Source organism: Aquarana catesbeiana, linkage group LG01 (genome assembly GCF_042186555.1).
Source record: "Aquarana catesbeiana isolate 2022-GZ linkage group LG01, ASM4218655v1, whole genome shotgun sequence".
NCBI lineage: Eukaryota > Metazoa > Chordata > Amphibia > Anura > Ranidae > Aquarana > Aquarana catesbeiana.
In genome coordinates this window covers 634,806,487-634,826,781 of record NC_133324.1, presented here as the reverse complement: position 1 = coordinate 634,826,781, position 20,295 = coordinate 634,806,487, and the positions used below count along the sequence as shown (strand labels likewise).

The following is a 20,295-nucleotide window of genomic DNA, read 5'->3' as shown; positions in this document are numbered from 1 at the left end:
AATGCCGCGGAACACCCTTTAAAAGTCTATGGGAGAAATCAAAAGTGCTAATTTTAAAGGCTAATATGCAAGTTATTGTCATAAAAAGTGTTTGGGGACCTGGGTCCTGCCCCAGGGGACATGGATCAATGCAAAAAAAAGTTTTAAAAACGGCCGTTTTTTCAGGAGCAGTGATTTTAATAATGCTTAAAGTCAATCAATAAAAGTGTAATATCCCTTTAAATTTCGTACCTGGGGGGTGTCTATAGTGTGCCTGTAAAGGGGCGCATGTTTCCTGTGTTTAGAACAGTCTGACAGCAAAATGACATTTTGAAGGAAAAAACTCATTTAAAACTACCCGCGGCTATTGCATTGCCGACAATACACATAGAAGTTCATTGATAAAAACGGCATGGGAATTCCCCAAAGGGGAACCCCGAACCAAAATTTAAAAAAAAAAATGACGTGGGAGTCCCCCTAAATTCCATACCAGGCCCTTCAGGTCTGGTATGGATATTAAGGGGAACCCCGGCCAAAATTTAAAAAAAAATGACGTGGGGTTCCCCCTAAATTCCATACCAGACCCTTCAGGTCTGGTATGGATTTTAAGGGGAACCCCGCGCCAAAAAAAAAAAAAAAAACGGCGTGGGGTCCCCCCAAAAATCCATACCAGACCCTTATCCGAGCACGCAACCTGGCAGGCCGCAGGAAAAGAGGGGGGGACGAGAGTGCGGCCCCCCTCCCTCCTGAACCGTACCAGGCCACATGCCCTCAACATTGGGAGGGTGCTTTGGGGTAGCCCCCCAAAACACCTTGTCCCCATGTTGATGAGGACAAGGGCCTCATCCCCACAACCCTGGCCGGTGGTTGTGGGGGTCTGCGGGCGGAGGGCTTATCGGAATCTGGAAGCCCCCTTTAACAAGGTGACCCCCAGATCCCGGCCCCCCCCCTGTGTGAAATGGTAAGGGGGTACATAAGTACCCCTACCATTTCACGAAAAAAGTGTCAAAAATGTTAAAAATGACAAGAGACAGTTTTTGACAATTCCTTTATTTAAATGCTTCTTCTTTCTTCTATCTTCCTTCATCTTCTGGTTCTTCTGGTTCTTCTGGCTCTTCTGGTTCTTCCTCCGGCGTTCTCGTCCAGCATCTCCTCCGCGGCGTCTTCTATCTTCTTCTCCTCGGGCCGCTCCGCACCCATGGCATGGGGGGGAGGCTCCCGCTCTTCTCTTCTTCTTTTCTTCTCTTCTTCTCTTCTTCATTTTCTTCTCCGGGCCGCTCCGCAATCCATGCTGGCATGGAGGGAGGCTCCCGCTGTGTGACGGCGCTCCTCGTCTGACAGTTCTTAAATAACGGGGGGGCGGGGCCACCCGGTGACCCCGCCCCCCTCTGACGCACGGTGACTTGACGGGACTTCCCTGTGACGTCACGGGGAATGCCACAGGGAAGTCCCGTCAAGTCACCGTGCGTCAGAGGGGGGCGGGGTCACCGGGTGGCCCCGCCCCCCCCCCGTTATTTAAGAACTGTCAGACGAGGAGTGCCGTCACACAGCGGGAGCCTCCCTCCATGCCAGCATGGATTGCGGAGCGGCCCGGAGAAGAAAATGAAGAAGAGAAGAAGAGAAGAAAAGAAGAAGAGAAGAGCGGGAGCCTCCCCCCCATGCCATGGGTGCGGAGCGGCCCGAGGAGAAGAAGACAGAAGACGCCGCGGAGGAGATGCTGGACGAGAACGCCGGAGGAAGAACCAGAAGAGCCAGAAGAACCAGAAGATGAAGGAAGATAGAAGAAAGAAGAAGCATTTAAATAAAGGAATTGTCAAAAACTGTCTCTTGTCATTTTTAACATTTTTGACACTTTCTTCGTGAAATGGTAGGGGTACTTATGTACCCCCTTACCATTTCACACAGGGGGGGGGCCGGGATCTGGGAGTCACCTTGTTAAAGGGGGCTTCCAGATTCCGATAAGCCCCCCGCCCGCAGACCCCCACAACCACCGGCCAGGGTTGTGGGGATGAGGCCCTTGTCCTCATCAACATGGGGACAAGGTGTTTTGGGGGGCTACCCCAAAGCACCCTCCCAATGTTGAGGGCATGTGGCCTGGTACGGTTCAGGAGGGAGGGGGGGCCGCACTCTCGTCCCCCCCTCTTTTCCTGCGGCCTGCCAGGTTGCGTGCTCGGATAAGGGTCTGGTATGGATTTTTGGGGGGACCCCACGCCGTTTTTTTTTTTTTTTTTGGCGCGGGGTTCCCCTTAAAATCCATACCAGACCTGAAGGGTCTGGTATGGAATTTAGGGGGAACCCCACGTCATTTTTTTTTTTTAATTTTGGCCGGGGTTCCCCTTAATATCCATACCAGACCTGAAGGGCCTGGTATGGAATTTAGGAGGACTCCCACGTCATTTTTTTTTTAAATTTTGGTTCGGGGTTCCCCTTTGGGGAATTCCCATGCCGTTTTTATCAATGAACTTCTATGTGTATTGTCGGCAATGCAATAGCCGCGAGTAGTTTTAAATGAGTTTTTTCCTTCAAAATGTCATTTTGCTGTCAGACTGTTCTAAACACAGGAAACATGCGCCCCTTTACAGGCATACTATAGACACCCCCCAGGTACGAAATTTAAAGGGATATTACACTTTTATTGTTTGACTTTAAGCATTATTAAAATCACTGCTCCTGAAAAAACGGCCGTTTTTAAAACTTTTTTTTGCATTGATCCATGTCCCCTGGGGCAGGACCCAGGTCCCCAAACACTTTTTATGACAATAACTTTCATATAAGCCTTTAAAATTAGCACTTTTGATTATTCATGTTCGTGTCCCATAGACTTTAACGGTGTTCGCATGTTCGAACGAACTTTTTTCCTGTTCGCATGTTCTGGTGCGAACCGAACAGGGGGGTGTTCGGCTCATCCCTACTGACCAGACATTCCAGTCATTGTTGGCACTCTCTCCTCTCCCCTGAAGCCAACCGCTGGAGAAATCATGTGGCTGGACCAGAGCACCCTGGGAATAGGTAAGTATAAGCAACCTTCTTCTACAGAGAGATTAGATTAGGAGTTAGAAGTGGGTGGGAGCAGTTTTAAGCTTAGTTAGATTTAACCTAGAGTTCCACAATAATAATGTATATTATAAGGATCAGCAAAAGAGAGCACATTGCTTTGGATAAGAACTACAAATATGAATTTAGTTTTGAGTAGGGAGGAGCTGAACGTACCTGGGTTTGGTTTGAGGCAAGTTTGCAGAACATGCCTACATTTCTGGCACTGAATCTGAACCCAATTGAAGTCAATAGGAGGCAAATGTTAAAATACAGTAATGCCCATTCCTAATAGGCAGGGGGTTGTGGAACAAAATGGCATTTAGGACTGAGGAACATGCACCAAAGGAAAACAAACTGTTAAAAAAATTACAGTTGACAGGGGTGTGTGTCTTGCTTATAAAGTGCTGCATCTGTAAACAACCTACTGCAGCAAAGCTGATAATTACAAAGAAAAATACTTCTTATTGCCAGCAAATTACAGCTTTGGCTGCTATACTTGTGTTGGTGAAAAAACTACATGGGATTCCCTTCATCTATACCAGTGGTTTTTAACCTCACTCCTCAAGTACCCCCAACGGGCCATGTTTTGGGAACTTCACTTAGATAAAATAACTATTATCAATACCATGTCATTGATATTGATTTAAAGCAGCTGTGCAAAGTAAAGGAAAACCTGAAAACATGGCCCGTCGGGGGCACTTATCAAGGTTTATCCTTTATACTTATCCTTGATAAGGGTCTACTGTGGATGGCAGATGAATATAGGGTATAAAGGGTACCCCTGTTCATTCCCAAGTGAAAAAGTGACAAAAAAACCCAAACAAAACACGTGTGATGTCCTATTATGTAAATCCACAATCACGTACTTTGTCCAGCAAGGTAAATCCATGTAGATCTTAGATGCAAACGACATTCACAGACCTGCCAAAGGAAAAAAAATCCACTGGCCAATTGACAAACCCAATGTCCTGGTCCCCATGGCTAACATAAAAACAAAAGAGGTGCAGTCTCCTGGGTAATGTTTTTGACCAATTATGCACATGACCATATTTGGTTAGTAACGTCCCTTTGAAATCACCAGCTGGATGGACTGGGTGGGGATGAATAAAGGTGGTTAGGATTTTGGCAGCTTGTGGCTTCCTAACAACCATCCTTAGCAGAAGCAGTCACATTTAGCGGTAGTACTATCACTGCTAAATAAATTACTTCTGCTGCCATGGAAAGTTTGACACGTTTGAAAATCTATTTAGTTTGGCCGTTTGCAAAACCACCAAACAAGCAAAATGTGGTCTGAACTGACAGCTCATCTCTAGTTTTGAATAGTAGAGGAGATGGTAACAAGTAGAAATACAAATCTGGAGAGATCTGGAAACAAACCTGAGACTACGCACTGTTCTCCACTGTATCCTGGGCAGCACTTCCATTCCAAAGATGTCACTATTTTATGCTTCATTCTGTAAACTGGTTGAGTGATAATACGACTCCTGGAGGATGGCAAGCACATATGGTAACAATAATGAATTATTTTTATGTGTTCTAGATTAATAGCTCAAGTGATGTAGACCATAACTGACATGCAGCATAACTTATGACTGGCAATGCACTGTCATATTTACAAGCAGTTTATGACCATATATCTAACAGTTGTGAACATAGGGGTTAGTTTAGAACAATAGTGAGTCTTTTGTTCTTGTATAAATCATCTAGCATATTCTACATAGAAAACAGGATTTCTTAAGGCTAGGTTCACCCTAGTGCAGCTGTGATTTGATCCCATTTTCAGTGTGATTATGTAGTGCAATTGATTGTGTTTTGATGTGTTTTTGATACTACTGCATTTTGACTCATCCATGCCAGTGTTCTAACAACCAATGAAAAATAAAAAAAGAAAATGGTGTGGGGTCCCCTCCCAATCCATGCCAGGCCCTTCAGATCTGATCTAGATTTTAAGAGGGACCTCACTTAAAAAAAAAAAGTGTGCCCCCCAAATCCATACCAGGTCTTAAGTCAGGAAAGTGCTTCTGAAAGCATAACAGGCCACATGCTATCAACAGCATAGAAGGGATAAGAGAATACCTTGCCAGTGGGTATGCCTCTGGCAAACCACCTTATTTTCATGCTGATGAGGACAAGGACCTCTTCTTAACAACTCTTGCCCAGTGGTTGTAGGGGTCTGCTGGCGGGGGGTTTATCGGAATCTGGCAGATCCCTTTAACAATAAAGTGGCCCCCGGATCCTGCCTCCTTTAGTGTGAATGAGTATGGAGTCAATGAAGTCATAATGGGGTGAGATCACCCGGTGACATCATTGATCATATATGGACGTGTCCTCATATTCATTCACATAAGGTGGGGGTGAGATCCGGGGGGCCCTCTTAGTTTAAAGGGGGCTTCCATATTCCGATAAGCTCCCCCACCCGCAGATTCCCACAACCACTGGGCTAGGGTTGTGGGGAAAAGGCCTTTATACTGATCAACATGGGGAGAAGGTGCTGGCTCCTAACAACCAACACAAATCACAGGTAAAAACACACCAAAGCACAAATACTGGTACAAAATGTTGCTGCTTTGCACTAAAATAGTACAGGACCCATTTACAAAATCATGCCATGCTAAGTTGCATTGATCTGAATAGGCACAATAGAAAACAATGTGACTTCCTATGGGGGGCGCACCAAGAAGAGTAGGAGGCTAGAACACCAGCGGGGGACCCCAGATAGGGCGGATCAGGGCTACTCTTTGCAATAGAAGGACACAAAAACTCACCCAAGCTCTAGTGCTATGTTGAAGAGTGTATAAGCACAGTGTCGGTGCTCTGGCTGGGGCGTTCACTGCAGATCCATAAGAGACATAGGCCGGCGAATTTGTAACTTTTTGAAGTTGAGTTCCACCCAAAAGTGGAACTCTCGCTTATATCCCCCCCCCCTTCGGTGCCACATTTTGCACCTTTCAGAGAGGGGGGGAACGGCTCCGGTAAGAGCGGGTCCGTCTCCGTCCTTTTTTTATTGCATTTTAGTGTAAATATGACATCTGAGGTCTTTTTTGCTTTTTTCTATTACAAGGGATGTTTACATTCCTTGTAATAGGAATAAAAGTGACACAATTTTTTTTTAAACAGTGTAAAAAAAATAAAAATAATGTAAAATAAATAATAAAAATGAAAAAAAAAATTAAAAACCCCCCGTCCCGACGAGCTCGCGCGCAGAAGTGAACGCATACGCAAGTAGCGCCCGCATATGAAAACGGTGGTCAAACCAAACATGTGAGGTATCACCGCGACCGGTAGAGCGAGTGCAATAATTCTAGCCCTAGACCTCCTCTGTAATGCAAAACATGCAACCTGTAGAATTTTGTAAACATCGCCTATGGAGATTTTTGAGGGTAAAAGTTTGATGCCATTCCACGAGCGGGCGCAATTTTGAAGCATGACATGTTGGGTATCAATTTACTTGGCGTAACATTATATTTCACAATATAAAAAAAAATGGGCTAACTTTACTGTTGTCTTATTTTTTTATTCAAAAAAGTGAATTTTTTCCAAAAAAAATGCGCTTATAAGACCGCTGCGCAAATACGGTGTAAAAAAAAGTATTGCAATGACCGCCATTTTATTCTATAGGGTGTTAGAAAAAAAACATATATAATGTTTGGGGGTTCTAAGTAATTTTCTAGCAAAAAAAACCTGTTTTAAACATGTAAACACCTAAAATCCAAAATGAGGCTGGTCCTTAAGTGGTTAAGATTTACATTCGTAGAAGTTACAATTTTCAGAACCTGAAATGTGTGTTTCTACTTGCAAAAGTAAAAAAATTGATGTTTCGGAATTAGAAAGTTGACACTGTTTTATCAAAATCGGCATTTAACTAATTTTTAAAAATAAACGTTGTAACTGTTCCTGCTACATATTCATACTGATTAATCTAATATTACTTGAGCATATATTCTCATTTATGCACAGCTAAACATTCAAAGCCAATGACTAATTTATCAGTAAGGGCTCATGCACACAGGACGTTTTTACAGCTGTTGTTAGGGGCGTTTGACATTTTTTTTAACTGCCCCTAAAAGCCCCTCGAAGTTAGCCTATGTGTCCATGCACACGTAAACTGTCAGATGCGTTTGGAGGCATAAGCGTTTAGGGGCAGTAGAAAAAACAGACAGCCTGTGCTTCCAGGAGTAGTAAAAACGAGATGTGAAAACGAAAAACGCCAAAAACCGCGTTTAGCCGTGTTTGATGCTTTTAGGCGTTTTTACATTTATAATGAAAAAAAAAACACCCAAACTTCTAATTCAAAAATGACTAAACAGACTTTTTTAGCGCTGCTGTAGCGCTGGTGTTTTTGAAACATCCTGTGTGCATGAGCCCTAAGAAAGAAAAACAACGTTTCTGTAGTTCTATAACACATTGCCCAGACTTGGTTATGCAGTTATATTAAACTAAAAATAAGCAGCTGGTATATGAAATATAAAGGGACACATGCAACTGGCCACTTTACCTACAAATACGTTGTATGTGGATCAACTTTAAATAGGCTTGGCATCCTACATACAGTACTTAATATCTAAAGACTCAGTGCATTTAATTTATTATTAATGAATAAAATGTAACAGTGAATTATATGATCATCATTTCTATGATATCTACCCAGAACAATAATTCTGTGGGCTATGCTGTGTTCACTAATCTGTATCTGTATATTAAGCTACTTGAAAAAAAAAAAACACCTTAGTCTGTAGCTCCTTATAAATAGACCCAGGACAACCAGTTTAATGGTTCATGACTTTACCTGTCTGAAGCAATTGATCATAGTAGAGACAATGCATTTTTTATGTTCAGCATACTAATCATAGATGTCATTGCTTTGTATAAAGTTTGTGCTCAAAGCACAGTAAACCTACTGTAAACCCGAATGACTGGGAAAAAAACACACGGCTCAAACATTTAAAAGTACAGACCTTGATGAACAGGCTCCAATGCTCCATGTACAAGGATTTGTTCCTGCAGACACATATGTTTCCACATTTTCCATTGCAACAGTTGGAAGGAGCCTCGTATGGACATATGCACACCAATTCCTGTAACAAAATAAAATGTATATGACATAAAATATGCTTTTTGATTGAAGTAATTCATATTGATAGCTACTGTAGAATATAAACCATAGAGCTTATTGTACCACTCATGAGCATATTGTACCATTCACAGCCCTCCCCTGACCCTGCAGTTTTGTGCAATGTCCCTACAGCACCAGTTAAAAAATAAAAATCTATCTCTACTATCTCTCTATCTAGAGCTCTCTGTATATACAGTATATATATATATATATATATATATATATATATATATATATTCTCAAGAATGCTTTGGTCATTGTGGATAAATTTGTGTTTTGATATGCAATATACATATGGCACCTACTATATGTACTGTATGCATAGATGCCAAATTGGCAAGATTGTAATTGGTGATTGTAATTGGTAATAACATTGATTTTCAATATTCAGGAAAATACACAGTGAAGAATATTGTTGATAGGAGAGGCACACAAACCAAAACATGAATATGAAAAAATGAAAATCAATTATTCCGCGCTTAGGACAGAGAAAAAAGGAACTGCAGCCCCCCCAAAAAAGAAAATCACCAAAGTGAAATGCAAAAAACAAAAAACTCTGATGGGGGAATTGGCGCTGTTCAGGAAATATATATATACAAGTGTATGTAAAATGGGGAGTGTGTGTGCGTGAAAGTGCAACAAAAATTAAATAAAATCCTATAAAGTGCTAATACCTAAAAATGTGTATATCATATAAGCTATAATACACGAGTAACCAAAAATAAAAATAAATTAATTGACATATATTCAGATCTCAATCTGAATATCTCACGGGCGTGGTCACGTGGTACGCATACGTCGCTTCTGTTTTTGGCTTTGCTAGAAACTTCCGTTTTTTGGTAGGCAGGCTGTGGAACGCACGCCGCTACCACGCTATTGCTGCGGTAATTGGCTTTGAGCCAGCCGGCGGAGCTGTGTCAGCTCCACTTTTTAACTGTTTTAAATAAATATTGCTTTTTGGATTTACGCTATGAGGCTCCTCTTTTCTCACTATTTATGGATATATTTCAGTGGGGATTACTAAGAGGACAGCAATGGCATACTGGGAAAGGAGAGAAGGATACCGCTGAGAGGAACATCGATCGCTAAGGAACATCACTACTGGATCCATATCTACATGCCTATTACCCCTGCAGGGGTTGGGCACTCCGGTGAGTGAGGGCACGAGTGGGGGTACAACAGAAGACGGGGAACACCAGTGACAGCGTTATCCCAAGATTTTTATTTGGATAAACACATCACTACTTCATTGCAGACCTTTGTCACATTTATAGGATACTGTATCAGTTTTTTTATCTTTCATTATTCACATTTTTGTGCTTTTTACTTATACACTTATTATCACTATTTGGGATTTTTGACACTTTTTATAATTGGTTGAGAGAACTAATAGATGCCATCTGATGCACTGTTTATATTGATTATCACTTTTTTGGGACTTCTACAGTGATTGAGATCTGAATATATGTCAATTAATTTATTTTTATTTTTGGTTACTCGTGTATTATACTGTAGCTTATTTGATATACACATTTTTAGGTTTTTGCACTTTATAGGATTTTATTTCATTTTTGGTGCACTTTCACGCACACACACTCCCCATTTTACATACACTTGTATATATATATTTCCTGAACAGCGCCAATTCCCCCATCAGAGTTTTTTTGTTTTTATGAATATGAAAAAAGTGTTTTGTAACTAACATTAGATTTTTTTTAGAGCTATTAATTTATTTCTACTATATAATAATATAGTTTTGCAACTAAAAAATGTGCATTTATTATTTTTTCTTTAGGTGCCTGCAAAGTATTGCACCCACGATTAGCAGAGGATGAGGAGTTATATTTGCCATAAATAACCCTTGTCTATACTGTGCTGGCAGATTTAATTATCATTTGTTAACTAGATTTGAACACTGTGGAGGTTATTTACTAAAGGCAAATCCACTTTGCACTAAAAGTGACCCTGGAAGTAAAGTCGCTGTAGATCCGAGGGGAACATGCAAGGAGAATAAAAAACAGCATTTTAGCTTGCACATGATTGGATGATAAAATCTGCAGAGCTTCCACTCATTTCAGATCTACCCCTTAGATTTAGAGCAACTGCACTTCCAAGTGCATTTTCAGTGCACTTTCAAGTGCACTTGCAGTGCACCTGTAGTGCAAAGTGGATTTGCCTTTCGCAAATAACCCCCTGTATGTCCTAACAAAAGCTTAAAGATTTAGTAGCTGCATTGTATGTTACTGGGAGAAACTAAGTCTGTCCTAAGTGTTTCTATTGGGACAGACTCACTCTGAACTTGTTTAGAAATGCTTGCAGGCTGCCATGACACTTAAGCAACATCTAAAAGGTAAGAAATATTAAAAAAAAACATGTAGTGGGATTTTCCCAAATTTGACTGCAAATGTGGAAGTATACTCTAAAGCTGGCCTCTGTGTATCACTCCCTGTACCAAAATGTTCGTATTTATTAGAAAATAAGTATCCAAAAAGCTATAATTACTCACCTGAAATCCCAGTCGTATGATTGAACCCCAGGTTCCCCCAGGACTACCAACTCCTGAGTTGGTTAGAATTTTTTTTTTTATTGGAATTGCTTAATATGTAAAGAACATCAATGTTCATACATAATATATGAACTATAATATTCTGTAGATATAATTATAAATGGTGTAGTAATTATATACTGTATATGTATTACTATGAATATGAAGACCACCAGATATGCCAGTGTACAGTTTGCTTCCTGAGCCTTTAGTTACTGCATGTGTTAAAACACTGACATGTTTCAGTTTTTTTTCTTTAGCCAAATATTTAACTTTTCCAAAGTCATGATGAATTAAACAAGTGGAAATCTGCATTGATTGGCATTTGTTTACCCTCATAAATCATTGTGTTTATTATGCATATGTCAATACAACTGCTTAATGTCTGTTATCAGAGCTACTCAGTTCTTTTATCTCTAGGCAAAAATGCTTTGTCAGACAGAATCTTAAACTGGATGTAATCCTCATTAAAGAGTTGCTATGCAAAATGTATACTTCTACAAATTAGAAGCAATCCACCTTTTAGACCCTTCTCAACTATCCGAAAAAACTAATTCTTAAAACTAACTTTAAAACAAATATATTTTTGTTGAATTTTTAATCTCCCACAAAAGTAAAAAATAGTATTAAAACTTTCAAATTTTAATAACAAATTAACATAAACCCTTATATAAAAAGGCTGTACATACTTCATTGTACACTCCATAACATTAATATCTTCACACAAGCCACACCATAAAAAATTATATAAAGTATAATCAAAGTTTCACAGTTTATAAATATATTATTATTTGAAGGAACTACAGTAATAATGCAATACATATTATGAATGTAGGATATACATTATATATATATATATATATATATATATATATATATATATATATATATATATATATATATATATATATATATATATAATTCTATTAAACAGACCAGTCAGTACATATTGTAGCACCAGAACACACAAGCCTTATGTTAATTGGTCTAATGGGTAGTTGTTAATGGTCTACTGTCATGAGTAACAAGGGTTGTAAACGCTACAGCTGGCCTTGTTGTTATTTTCTTTAACTGCAGGTAAGGTCTCTTCATCTTGTTTAACATAACAAGAACAAATGTGTTTGATCAACTGATCTACTTCCTAGACATCTTAGTAAATAAGGGATAAAAAATCCTTCCTGGGTCAAGGCACCAATATGTTGTCAATATTATTAAAAACTATTATTCTTATTATGAAAACAGTAGAATTCAATCTTCTTCAAGTAATTTCCAGACAACCTTGATTTTTTTCCAGAGATTATAGTGTTTATTGGATCTCAGCTACATTCAACAGTGTATATACAAGAGTATATACAAAATAATACATTCAAAATTCCTTCTGAATACTCTGTACATATGTTATCCAAATCAACCTCCATTAATATCAATAGTGAAGCTAGGCATTCCTACACCCGGGGCAGTTCGGCACCCCCTAACTTCACTTCCCTGAGAGAGAAGTTCTCCAACCACATATTCCCAGCCCCCTGCCCAGTAGTGTGAACATGTACACAATCACCAAGTAGGTGAGGTTTGAATGAGGTGATTTCAAACCTCAGTTCCATAGCGAATTAGGAGGGGCACCACCAGGAAAGAAGTGAGCCAAGAAGCGGGTCTTTAATAAGGCCTTCTTCTGTGCGCTCTTCTTACTTTCTGGTGGTGCTCCTTGTAATCCACAGTGGAGGCAAGGCTTGAAATGGGCCCATTCTACAGTCATTTCTGGCTTATTTAAGGTCCGCATCTGCTGGACTGTTTTTTTTTTTTTTTGCGGCATCACTCCTTCTAATTTGCTGCGGAGGTGAGGATTGAACAAAGCAATTTCAAGCCTCATCTCCGGTGTGGATTGGGAGAGGTGTCACCAAGAGAGAAGAAGTGAATTATTAAAGATACGCTTTTGGGCTCGCTTCTTTGGTAGCGGTGGTGCCCCTCTCAACCTGGTGCAGAGGGAAGGCTTGAAATTGCCTCTTAAGGTGCCTGATTTCTTCTGGCATGTCAGCTAGGGTTGCGATGTTTTCGTTAAGCCAAACCCGAATGCTTTAGCTGTGCACAACAATTTTTTTTGTAGTGTACACTATAGGATTGTAAAAGACCTGGGACACCTTTGAGTGCCCCAAGGAGAGTAGTAGTAAACAGTGGGTATGGCCAAATTCCATTAACAGTGGGGGGGGCTTAAAGAGGCATGGTTAAAAAAAAGTGTAGCACCCTGATGTTTAGGCAGGGTTGCTAGTAAATTTACCTGACAGGTATAGTTGCCTTGGGGTGTCTCAGCCAATGGGCAGGGATCTTCTTGGGTCCCTTGGCCTGCTGGGAGAGCCTATTTATTTGGGTGGGGTCAGGTGATAGGGGTTCTGTGCCACCTGGATGCCTGTCTGGGTGGACGTGTGTTGTACCGTACCGGTCTGTTAGGCCAGAGCCTGAGGCCTATCCCAGGGACATCTGGCTGCTAGGCTGTCTGAGGGTCTATCCAGACTAAGAGAGCAGCGTAGGGTTGGGACTACGGCTTGCAGTCCAACCAGAAGTGCCAGCCGGAGAACCTGTCATGGTCAAAGGTAGAGGGGAAGGCTGTCGCCACTAAAGGTCCATCTGCCTCGTTACCAGGGACCACCGTGAGTAGCTGAAGTGAGTACCAGAGCAGTATTCTTGAAGTAGTGAAGAAATAGGAAACTTCAGCAGGTGTCAAGCCAGGGACCCAACCAGCAGAGGTGACGCTTGCAGAGTAGCCTCGTGTGTCAAGCTAGGGACCGAGCAGGCCAGTGGGGTGAAGCTTGAGAAGTATCTTAAATGTCAAGCTAGGGACCCAGCAGGGATGTGGGGGTGACGCTTGAGGAAGATATTGAGCGAGAAGGTTGGAAGAGCTCAAGAGATCCAGTGGCAGTGGATCAGCAAGTCTAGTGAGAGAGACTGGGAGCTCAGTTGAGTGGATATCTACAACAGGAGATTGTCGAGGAAGTGAGAGTTCCTTGTAACCTTTGTTAGGAACTGTACAAGGTTGTTGCCATAGGAAACAGCGTACCTACACATGCAGATGTGGTATCGGCTGGGTGCCTTTCCCTGCATGGCTGTCTACCTATAAAAGTGTCAAGATCTGCCAATTAACATTGCAACTACTAAAGGGTGTCTTGGCCCCAAACTGTCTCTCCCACAGTTCTGTTTAATAGACAATAAATCTCTTTGCATTCAAGAAGTGTCTGGCGCCCATGAATCTACATGGTGGGGTGAATCACACCCACCATGCCTCGTAAACGACTCTACATAGAAGGATGTCAGCTCCCCTTAACTCTGGAGGTTCTCATTAGACCAAAGGGTGCCTGGGACATGGATACAAAGGCAAAAGCATTAATTTGCAGTTTGACAGTTCATGAAGGGCTGTAGAGCAGTACAATAATGAGTGTCTGCAGACAACAGTGAAGCATGGTGGAGGTTCCTTGCAAGTCTGGGCCTGAATTTCTGCAAATGGTGTTGGAGATTTGGTCGGGATCAATGATGTTCTAGATGCTGAGAAATACAAGCAGATGCTTTGCAAAAAAAAACACAAAGGGGTATGGTAGGAAATTGGGGCTGTACGATAACCAGGAGATAATACAAATAGATATATATTCTATATATATATTCTATAAGTATTATCTCCTGGGTATCGTACAGTCCAAATTCCCTCCCATACCCCTTTGTGTTTTTTTTTTTTTTTTTTCATTGTATCACAGGGATAGATATCCCCCTTATTTTCAGGCCTGGGAACCCAGCTGCATTTATTGCAAGCAGATATTTATCCATCGTGCCATACTATGAGAGAGGCGTGTGATTGGCCCCAGATTTATTCTGCACAAGGACAATGACCCCAAACATACATGTCATTAAGAACTATCTTCAGTGTAAAAAAAAAACAAGGAGCCCTGGAAGTGATGTTGACCCTCATAGACCCCTGATCTCAACATGTTCATGCCTGTCTGGGATTACATAAAGAGACAGAAGGATTTTAGGCAGCCTACAGATCTGGGGTTAGTTCTCCAAGTTGTTTGGTTCCAGTCTGCTGAGTTCCTTTAAAAACTGTGTGCAAGTGTACAAAGAAGAATAGATGCTGTTTTGAAGGTGAAGGGTGGTCACACCAAATTTTAATTTGGATCTCTCCTCTGATCATTTACTTTCCATATTGGTAATTGATTAAAATAAACTATTAACACTTTTATTTCTGAAAGCATTCTTCATTTAGTTTGAATGGCACTCAAACACGCATCACGTGTTTTGCAGCATTCGCCACGTGATTTGGAATTGTGGGCAGAATCTCCCATGATTTCAAATTGTTGTGCAGTGGCTTTGCACAAAGCATCCCAGATCCTCCTCTTCTCGGGTCCCTCTTTGATGCTTCTGGCCCCTCCCTCCTACTGAGTGCCCCCAGAGCAAGCAGCTTGCTCTGGGGGCACCTGAGCCGAGCTGCATCTTCATGTGTCCATTTAGACATGGAGCCGCGGTTCAGCCCCACCCCTCTCTCTGCTGATTGGCTCACTGACTTTGATTGACAGCAGCTGGAGCCAATGGCGCTGCTGTGTGTCTCAGACAATCAGGAGGGAGAGTCCTGCACAGCTGATCACTCGTGCACATCGCTGGATGGAGATGAGCTCAGGTAAGTATTAGGGAGGTTGATGGGGGCTGCTGCACACAGAAGGCTTTTTATCTTCATGCCTTTACAACCACTTTAAAATTAGTCACATAATTTATGTGTGTACTTAAAATTTCCAGTGAGGATGAGCTCGATGTTCGGGTCGAACATAAATTTGACTCGAACATTGGGTGTTCGCCCGTTCACAGAACAGTGAGCATTATGGGGTGTTCACGGGAAATTCGAGCGCCACGGAATGCCCCATAATGCACTGTGAGATCGCAGTGCATTGCTGTATGATGATTGGCCAAAGTATGCACCTGATTTGCATGCTTTGGCTAATCACAGTGCGCTCTGCTGAGAGAGTCATAATTGGCCAAGCAAGGTGCCTTTGTCCAATCATAGCTCAGGGGGACTAAGTCCATGCCCCACGCTATATAAGGCTGCTTACACGGCGGCCGTGTGTAGTGTTGTTGGCAATGACAGAGTTAGAGCTTGAGTTAGATTAAGCAGACAGGTTATTCAGTTAGTGGCAGTGTATTTTATATATATATATATATATATATATATATATATATATATATATATATATATAATATACAGTGGGGACGGAAAGTATTCAGACCCCCTTACATTTTTCACTCTTTGTTATATTGCAGCCGTTTGCTAAAATCATTTAAGTTCATTTTTTCTCTCATTAATGTGCACACAGCACCACATATTGACAGAAAAACACAGAATTGTTGACATTTTTGCAGATTTATTAAAAAAGAAAAACTGAAATATCACATGGTCCTAAGTATTCAGATCCTTTGCTCAGTATTTAGTAGAAGCACCCTTTTGATCTAATACAGCCATGAGTATTTTTGGGAAAGATGCAACAAGTTTTTCACACCTGGATTTGGGGATCCTCTGCCATTCCTCCTTACAGATCCTCTCCAGTTCTGTCAGGTTGGATGGTAAACGTTGGTGGACAGCCATTTTTAGGTCTCTCCAGAGATGCTCCATTGGGTTTAAGTCAGGGCTCTGGCTGGGCCATTCAAGAACAGTCACTGAGTTGTTGTGAAGCCACTCCTTCCTTATTTTTGCTGTGTGCTTAGGGTCATTGTGTTGTTGGAAGGTAAACCTTCGGCCCAGTCTGAGGTCCTGAGCACTCTGGAGAAGGTTTTTGTCCAGGATATCCCTGTACTTGGCCGCATTCATCTTTCCCTCGATTGCAACCAGTCGTCCTGTCCCTGCAGCTGAAAAACACCCCCACAGCATGATGCTGCCACCACCATGCTTCACTGTTGGGACTGTATTGGACAGGTGATAAGCAGTGCCTGGTTTTCTCCACACATAACGCTTAGAATTAGGGCCAAAAATTTCTATCTTGGTCTCATCAGACCAAAAAATCTTATTTCTCACCATCTTGGAGTCCTTCAGGTGTTTTTTAGCAAACTCCATGCGAGCTTTCATGTGTCTTGCACTGAGGAGAGGCTTGATCAGAAGAAATGGACAGCACCTGAGTTAAATATATGAGTGTCACAGCAAAGGGTGTGAATACTTAGGACCATGTAATATTTCAGTTTTTCTTTTTTAATAAATCTGCAAAAATGTCAACAATTCTGTGTTTTTCTGTCAATATGGGGTGCTGTGTGTACATTAATGAGGAAAAAAATGAACTTAAATGAGTGAAAAATTTAAGGGGGTCTGAATACTTTCCGTCCCCACTATATATATATATATATATATATATATATATATATACACAGCCAGTACAGTTTCTACTACAGTGCAGGCAGTGTACTACTTTTCTGGTGGTGTACACAGTATCTAATACAGTGTGTACAGCTTGTACTACACTTCTGGTGGTGTACACAGTATACAATACAGTGCGCCTGTAGTACAGTTTCTAATACAGTGCAGGCAGTGTACACAGTATCTAATACAGTATGTACAGTTTCTACTACACTTCTGGTGGTGTACACAGTATACAATACAGTACAGCCGTAGTACAGTTTCTAATACAGTGCAGGCAGTGTACACAGTATCTAATACAATGTGTACAGTTTCTAATACACTTTAGGCGGTGTACACAGTATCTTATACAGTGTGTACAGTTTCTACTACACTTCTGGTGGTGTACACAGTTTACAATACAGTACAGCCGTAGTACAGTTTCTAATACAGTGCAGGCAGTGTACACAGTATCTAATACAATGTGTACAGTTTCTAATACACTTTAGGCGTTGTACACAGTATCTTATACAGTGTGTACAGTTTCTACTACACTTCTGGTTATGTACACAGTATACAATACAGTGCAGCCTTTGTACAGTTTCTAATACAGTGCAGGCAGTGTACACAGTATCGAATACAGTGTGCACAGTTTCTACTACTTTTCTGGTGGTGTACACAGTATCTAATACAGTGTGTACAGTTTCTAATACACTTCAGGCAGTGTACACAGTATCGAATACAGTATGTACAGTTTCTACTACTTTTCTGGTGGTGTACACATTATCTAATACAGTGTGTACAGTTTCTAATACACTTCAGGCGGTGTACACAGTATGTAATACAGTGTGTACAGTTTCTACTACATTTCTGGTGGTGTACACATTATCTAATACAGTGTGTACAGTTTCTAATAGACTTCAGGCAGTGTATACAGTATCTAATACAGTAGTGTAGTGTAGTGTTGCAAAACAAAGAATGCATCATGTCTGGTAGGCCACCAAGGAGAGGCAGACTCACAGGCCACTAAAAGAGGGCAAGCAGCCTCTGTGTCTACAGTCAACAATGGTGGTCATGGACATGGTGCATCCTCTGCAGGAGGCCGTGGGGCACGCTTGCCTTTTTTTTGCTTTTTGCTGCTGCTGGCCATGTTATTGAGCCACAATATGCAGAAGAGTTGGTGGAGTGGATAACAAAGCCGTCCTCATCTACCTCATCCTCTGCCACCCAGGCCCAGAGTAGTTTGCCTTCCAACGCAGCTGCCAAAGCAGCCTATTCCACCGGCTCCTTGTCCAGTCACTCCTTCTGTAGCCCCACCATCATGCATGGAGGAGTCCCCAAAATTATTCCACCACAGTGTCGGGTACATGCTGCTGGAGGATGTGCAGCGATTTGAAGGCTCCGATGTTGGTTTCCAGGTTGAGGAAGGGAGCAACATGAGCCTAGAGAGAGGGGGTGCCACAGAAAGATAAGATACTGGCAGTCATGTTCCCCCAGCTGCAGCATACTACCAAGTTTGCTCCAGTGACGAGGAGGGAGGGGATGATGAGGTCATTGACCTGTACTTGGGTGCCTGAGAGAAGAGAAGAGGAGGCACAACTCCAATGAGGCAGGATGCCCTCTAGGGGGCAGCTTAAGGGCAGCCACCCTATTGCATCACACCGCAAAGCTCCGCAGGGGCAGCACGCTGCTGACTCCCCGCTGACTTTTAAAAGTTCCTTGGTGTGGGCTTTTTTTGACACGTGTGCAGCAAATCGCACCATTGCTGTTTGCAACCTGTTTCTGAAGCGGATCAAGTGTGGCCAAAACAGCAGCCGCTTGGACACCACATGCTTGACCAGACATATGATGACCTGCCATGCAGTCCGTTGGCAACAGCACTTGAAAGACCCACATCAAAGAAAAAGGCGGACTTCTCCTTGCTCCTCATCTGGGATCTCCAACCCTACTATACCTCTAGTCCTCTCAAAAACCTGCACTGAGAGGAATGAAGGTATAGCAATAGGTGTCCCAAGTACTTGCAGCCAATCTGATAGCAGTACACCACCAATTGATTTTAGCAGGCAAATTTCCCTACCCCAGTTGCTGAACCATAAAAACAATTTTGGTCCCAGCGATTCACATGCTCAGCGTCTAAATGCTAGCTTCGCCAAATTGCTAGCACTGCAACTGCTGCCTTTTCAGCTAGTAGACTCTGCCCCCTTTCGTGAACTTGTGGAATGTGCTGTACCTCAGTGGCAGGTTCCAAAACGCCATTTCTTCTAATGGAAGGCCACTCCAGCTCTCTACTGGCATGTGAAAGGCAATGTTTTGGCCTCATTGGACAGGGCGGTCAGCAGTAGCGTTCATATTACCACTGACTCATGGTCCAGCAGTCATGGACAGGGATGTTACCTTTCTTTCACGGCGCACTGGGTAACTCTGCTGGAAGCTGGGAAGGATGCAGGACAGGGTTCAATGTTGTTGGAGCTTGTTCTGCCACCACACCTCCAAAATGCTAGTGGTGGTTCTGCCACAGCTCTCTCCTCCACCCCCTCCTCTTCTTCTTCCTCTATGGCCTCTTCTGCAGATTTGTCCTCTGAACCAGCGGTGCTCCATAAGCGTTGAAGGGGCTACACAAGCAGTCAGGCTAAAAGATACCATGCGGTGCTTGAGTTGGTCTGCCTAGGGGACAGGACCCACACTTGGGCAGAGATTCTGTCAGCTCTGCAGGGGCAGGCTCAGAGCTTACTTGCATATAAGCTACACGGTTAAGGAGATATTTTCCGAAAAACGGGCACCGATGTCTACGGTGCATGCGCGCCGTAGACAACGGCGCAGGCACCCTGTGCATGCAGTTAGTGAAGGCGATCTTGTCGTCACTGTTGGCTCCCACGTGCATGCACCACAGTGACGTCATCGCTGCTCCGGCCAGTCACAGCGCCGAAGCAGCGATATCCGAAAGTCACTCCGGGTATAATGGTGGTGATGGAGGAGGTGAACGAGGGTCGCTTCAGGGGCTTCGATCTCAGGTAAGTAATTCATAATGAGCTAGTATGCTATGCATACTAGCTCATTATGCCTTTGTCCTGCAGGGTGTTTTTTTTTTTCCTGTTGGCATGTTCTGCTGCGAACCGAACTGGGGGGTGTTCAGCTTTTCCCTAATTTCCAGGATGGGAAGCCCACAGAAAGTATGCTCCATTCCTCAAAGTATGCTCCATTCTGTGAATATTATAACAGTAATCACCAGTATATTCAGGATAATATAGCACCCCAAAGAAATCCAAGTAGCCT

General features: G+C 42.3%; 1 protein-coding gene across 1 annotated transcript in view; it reads right to left on the bottom strand.

Moving 5' to 3' along the window:
- The window catches only part of MMRN1 (multimerin 1), a 314,347-nt gene that overhangs the window by 109,794 nt on the left and 184,258 nt on the right, over window positions 1-20,295 (bottom strand). The window contains exons 2-3 of the mRNA XM_073601042.1: window positions 7,971-8,090; window positions 4,393-4,499 (exon numbers count right to left, since the gene is read on the bottom strand). Of these exons, the coding sequence (XP_073457143.1) occupies window positions 4,393-4,499; window positions 7,971-8,090 (227 nt within the window). The remainder of the gene's footprint in view (window positions 1-4,392; window positions 4,500-7,970; window positions 8,091-20,295) is intronic.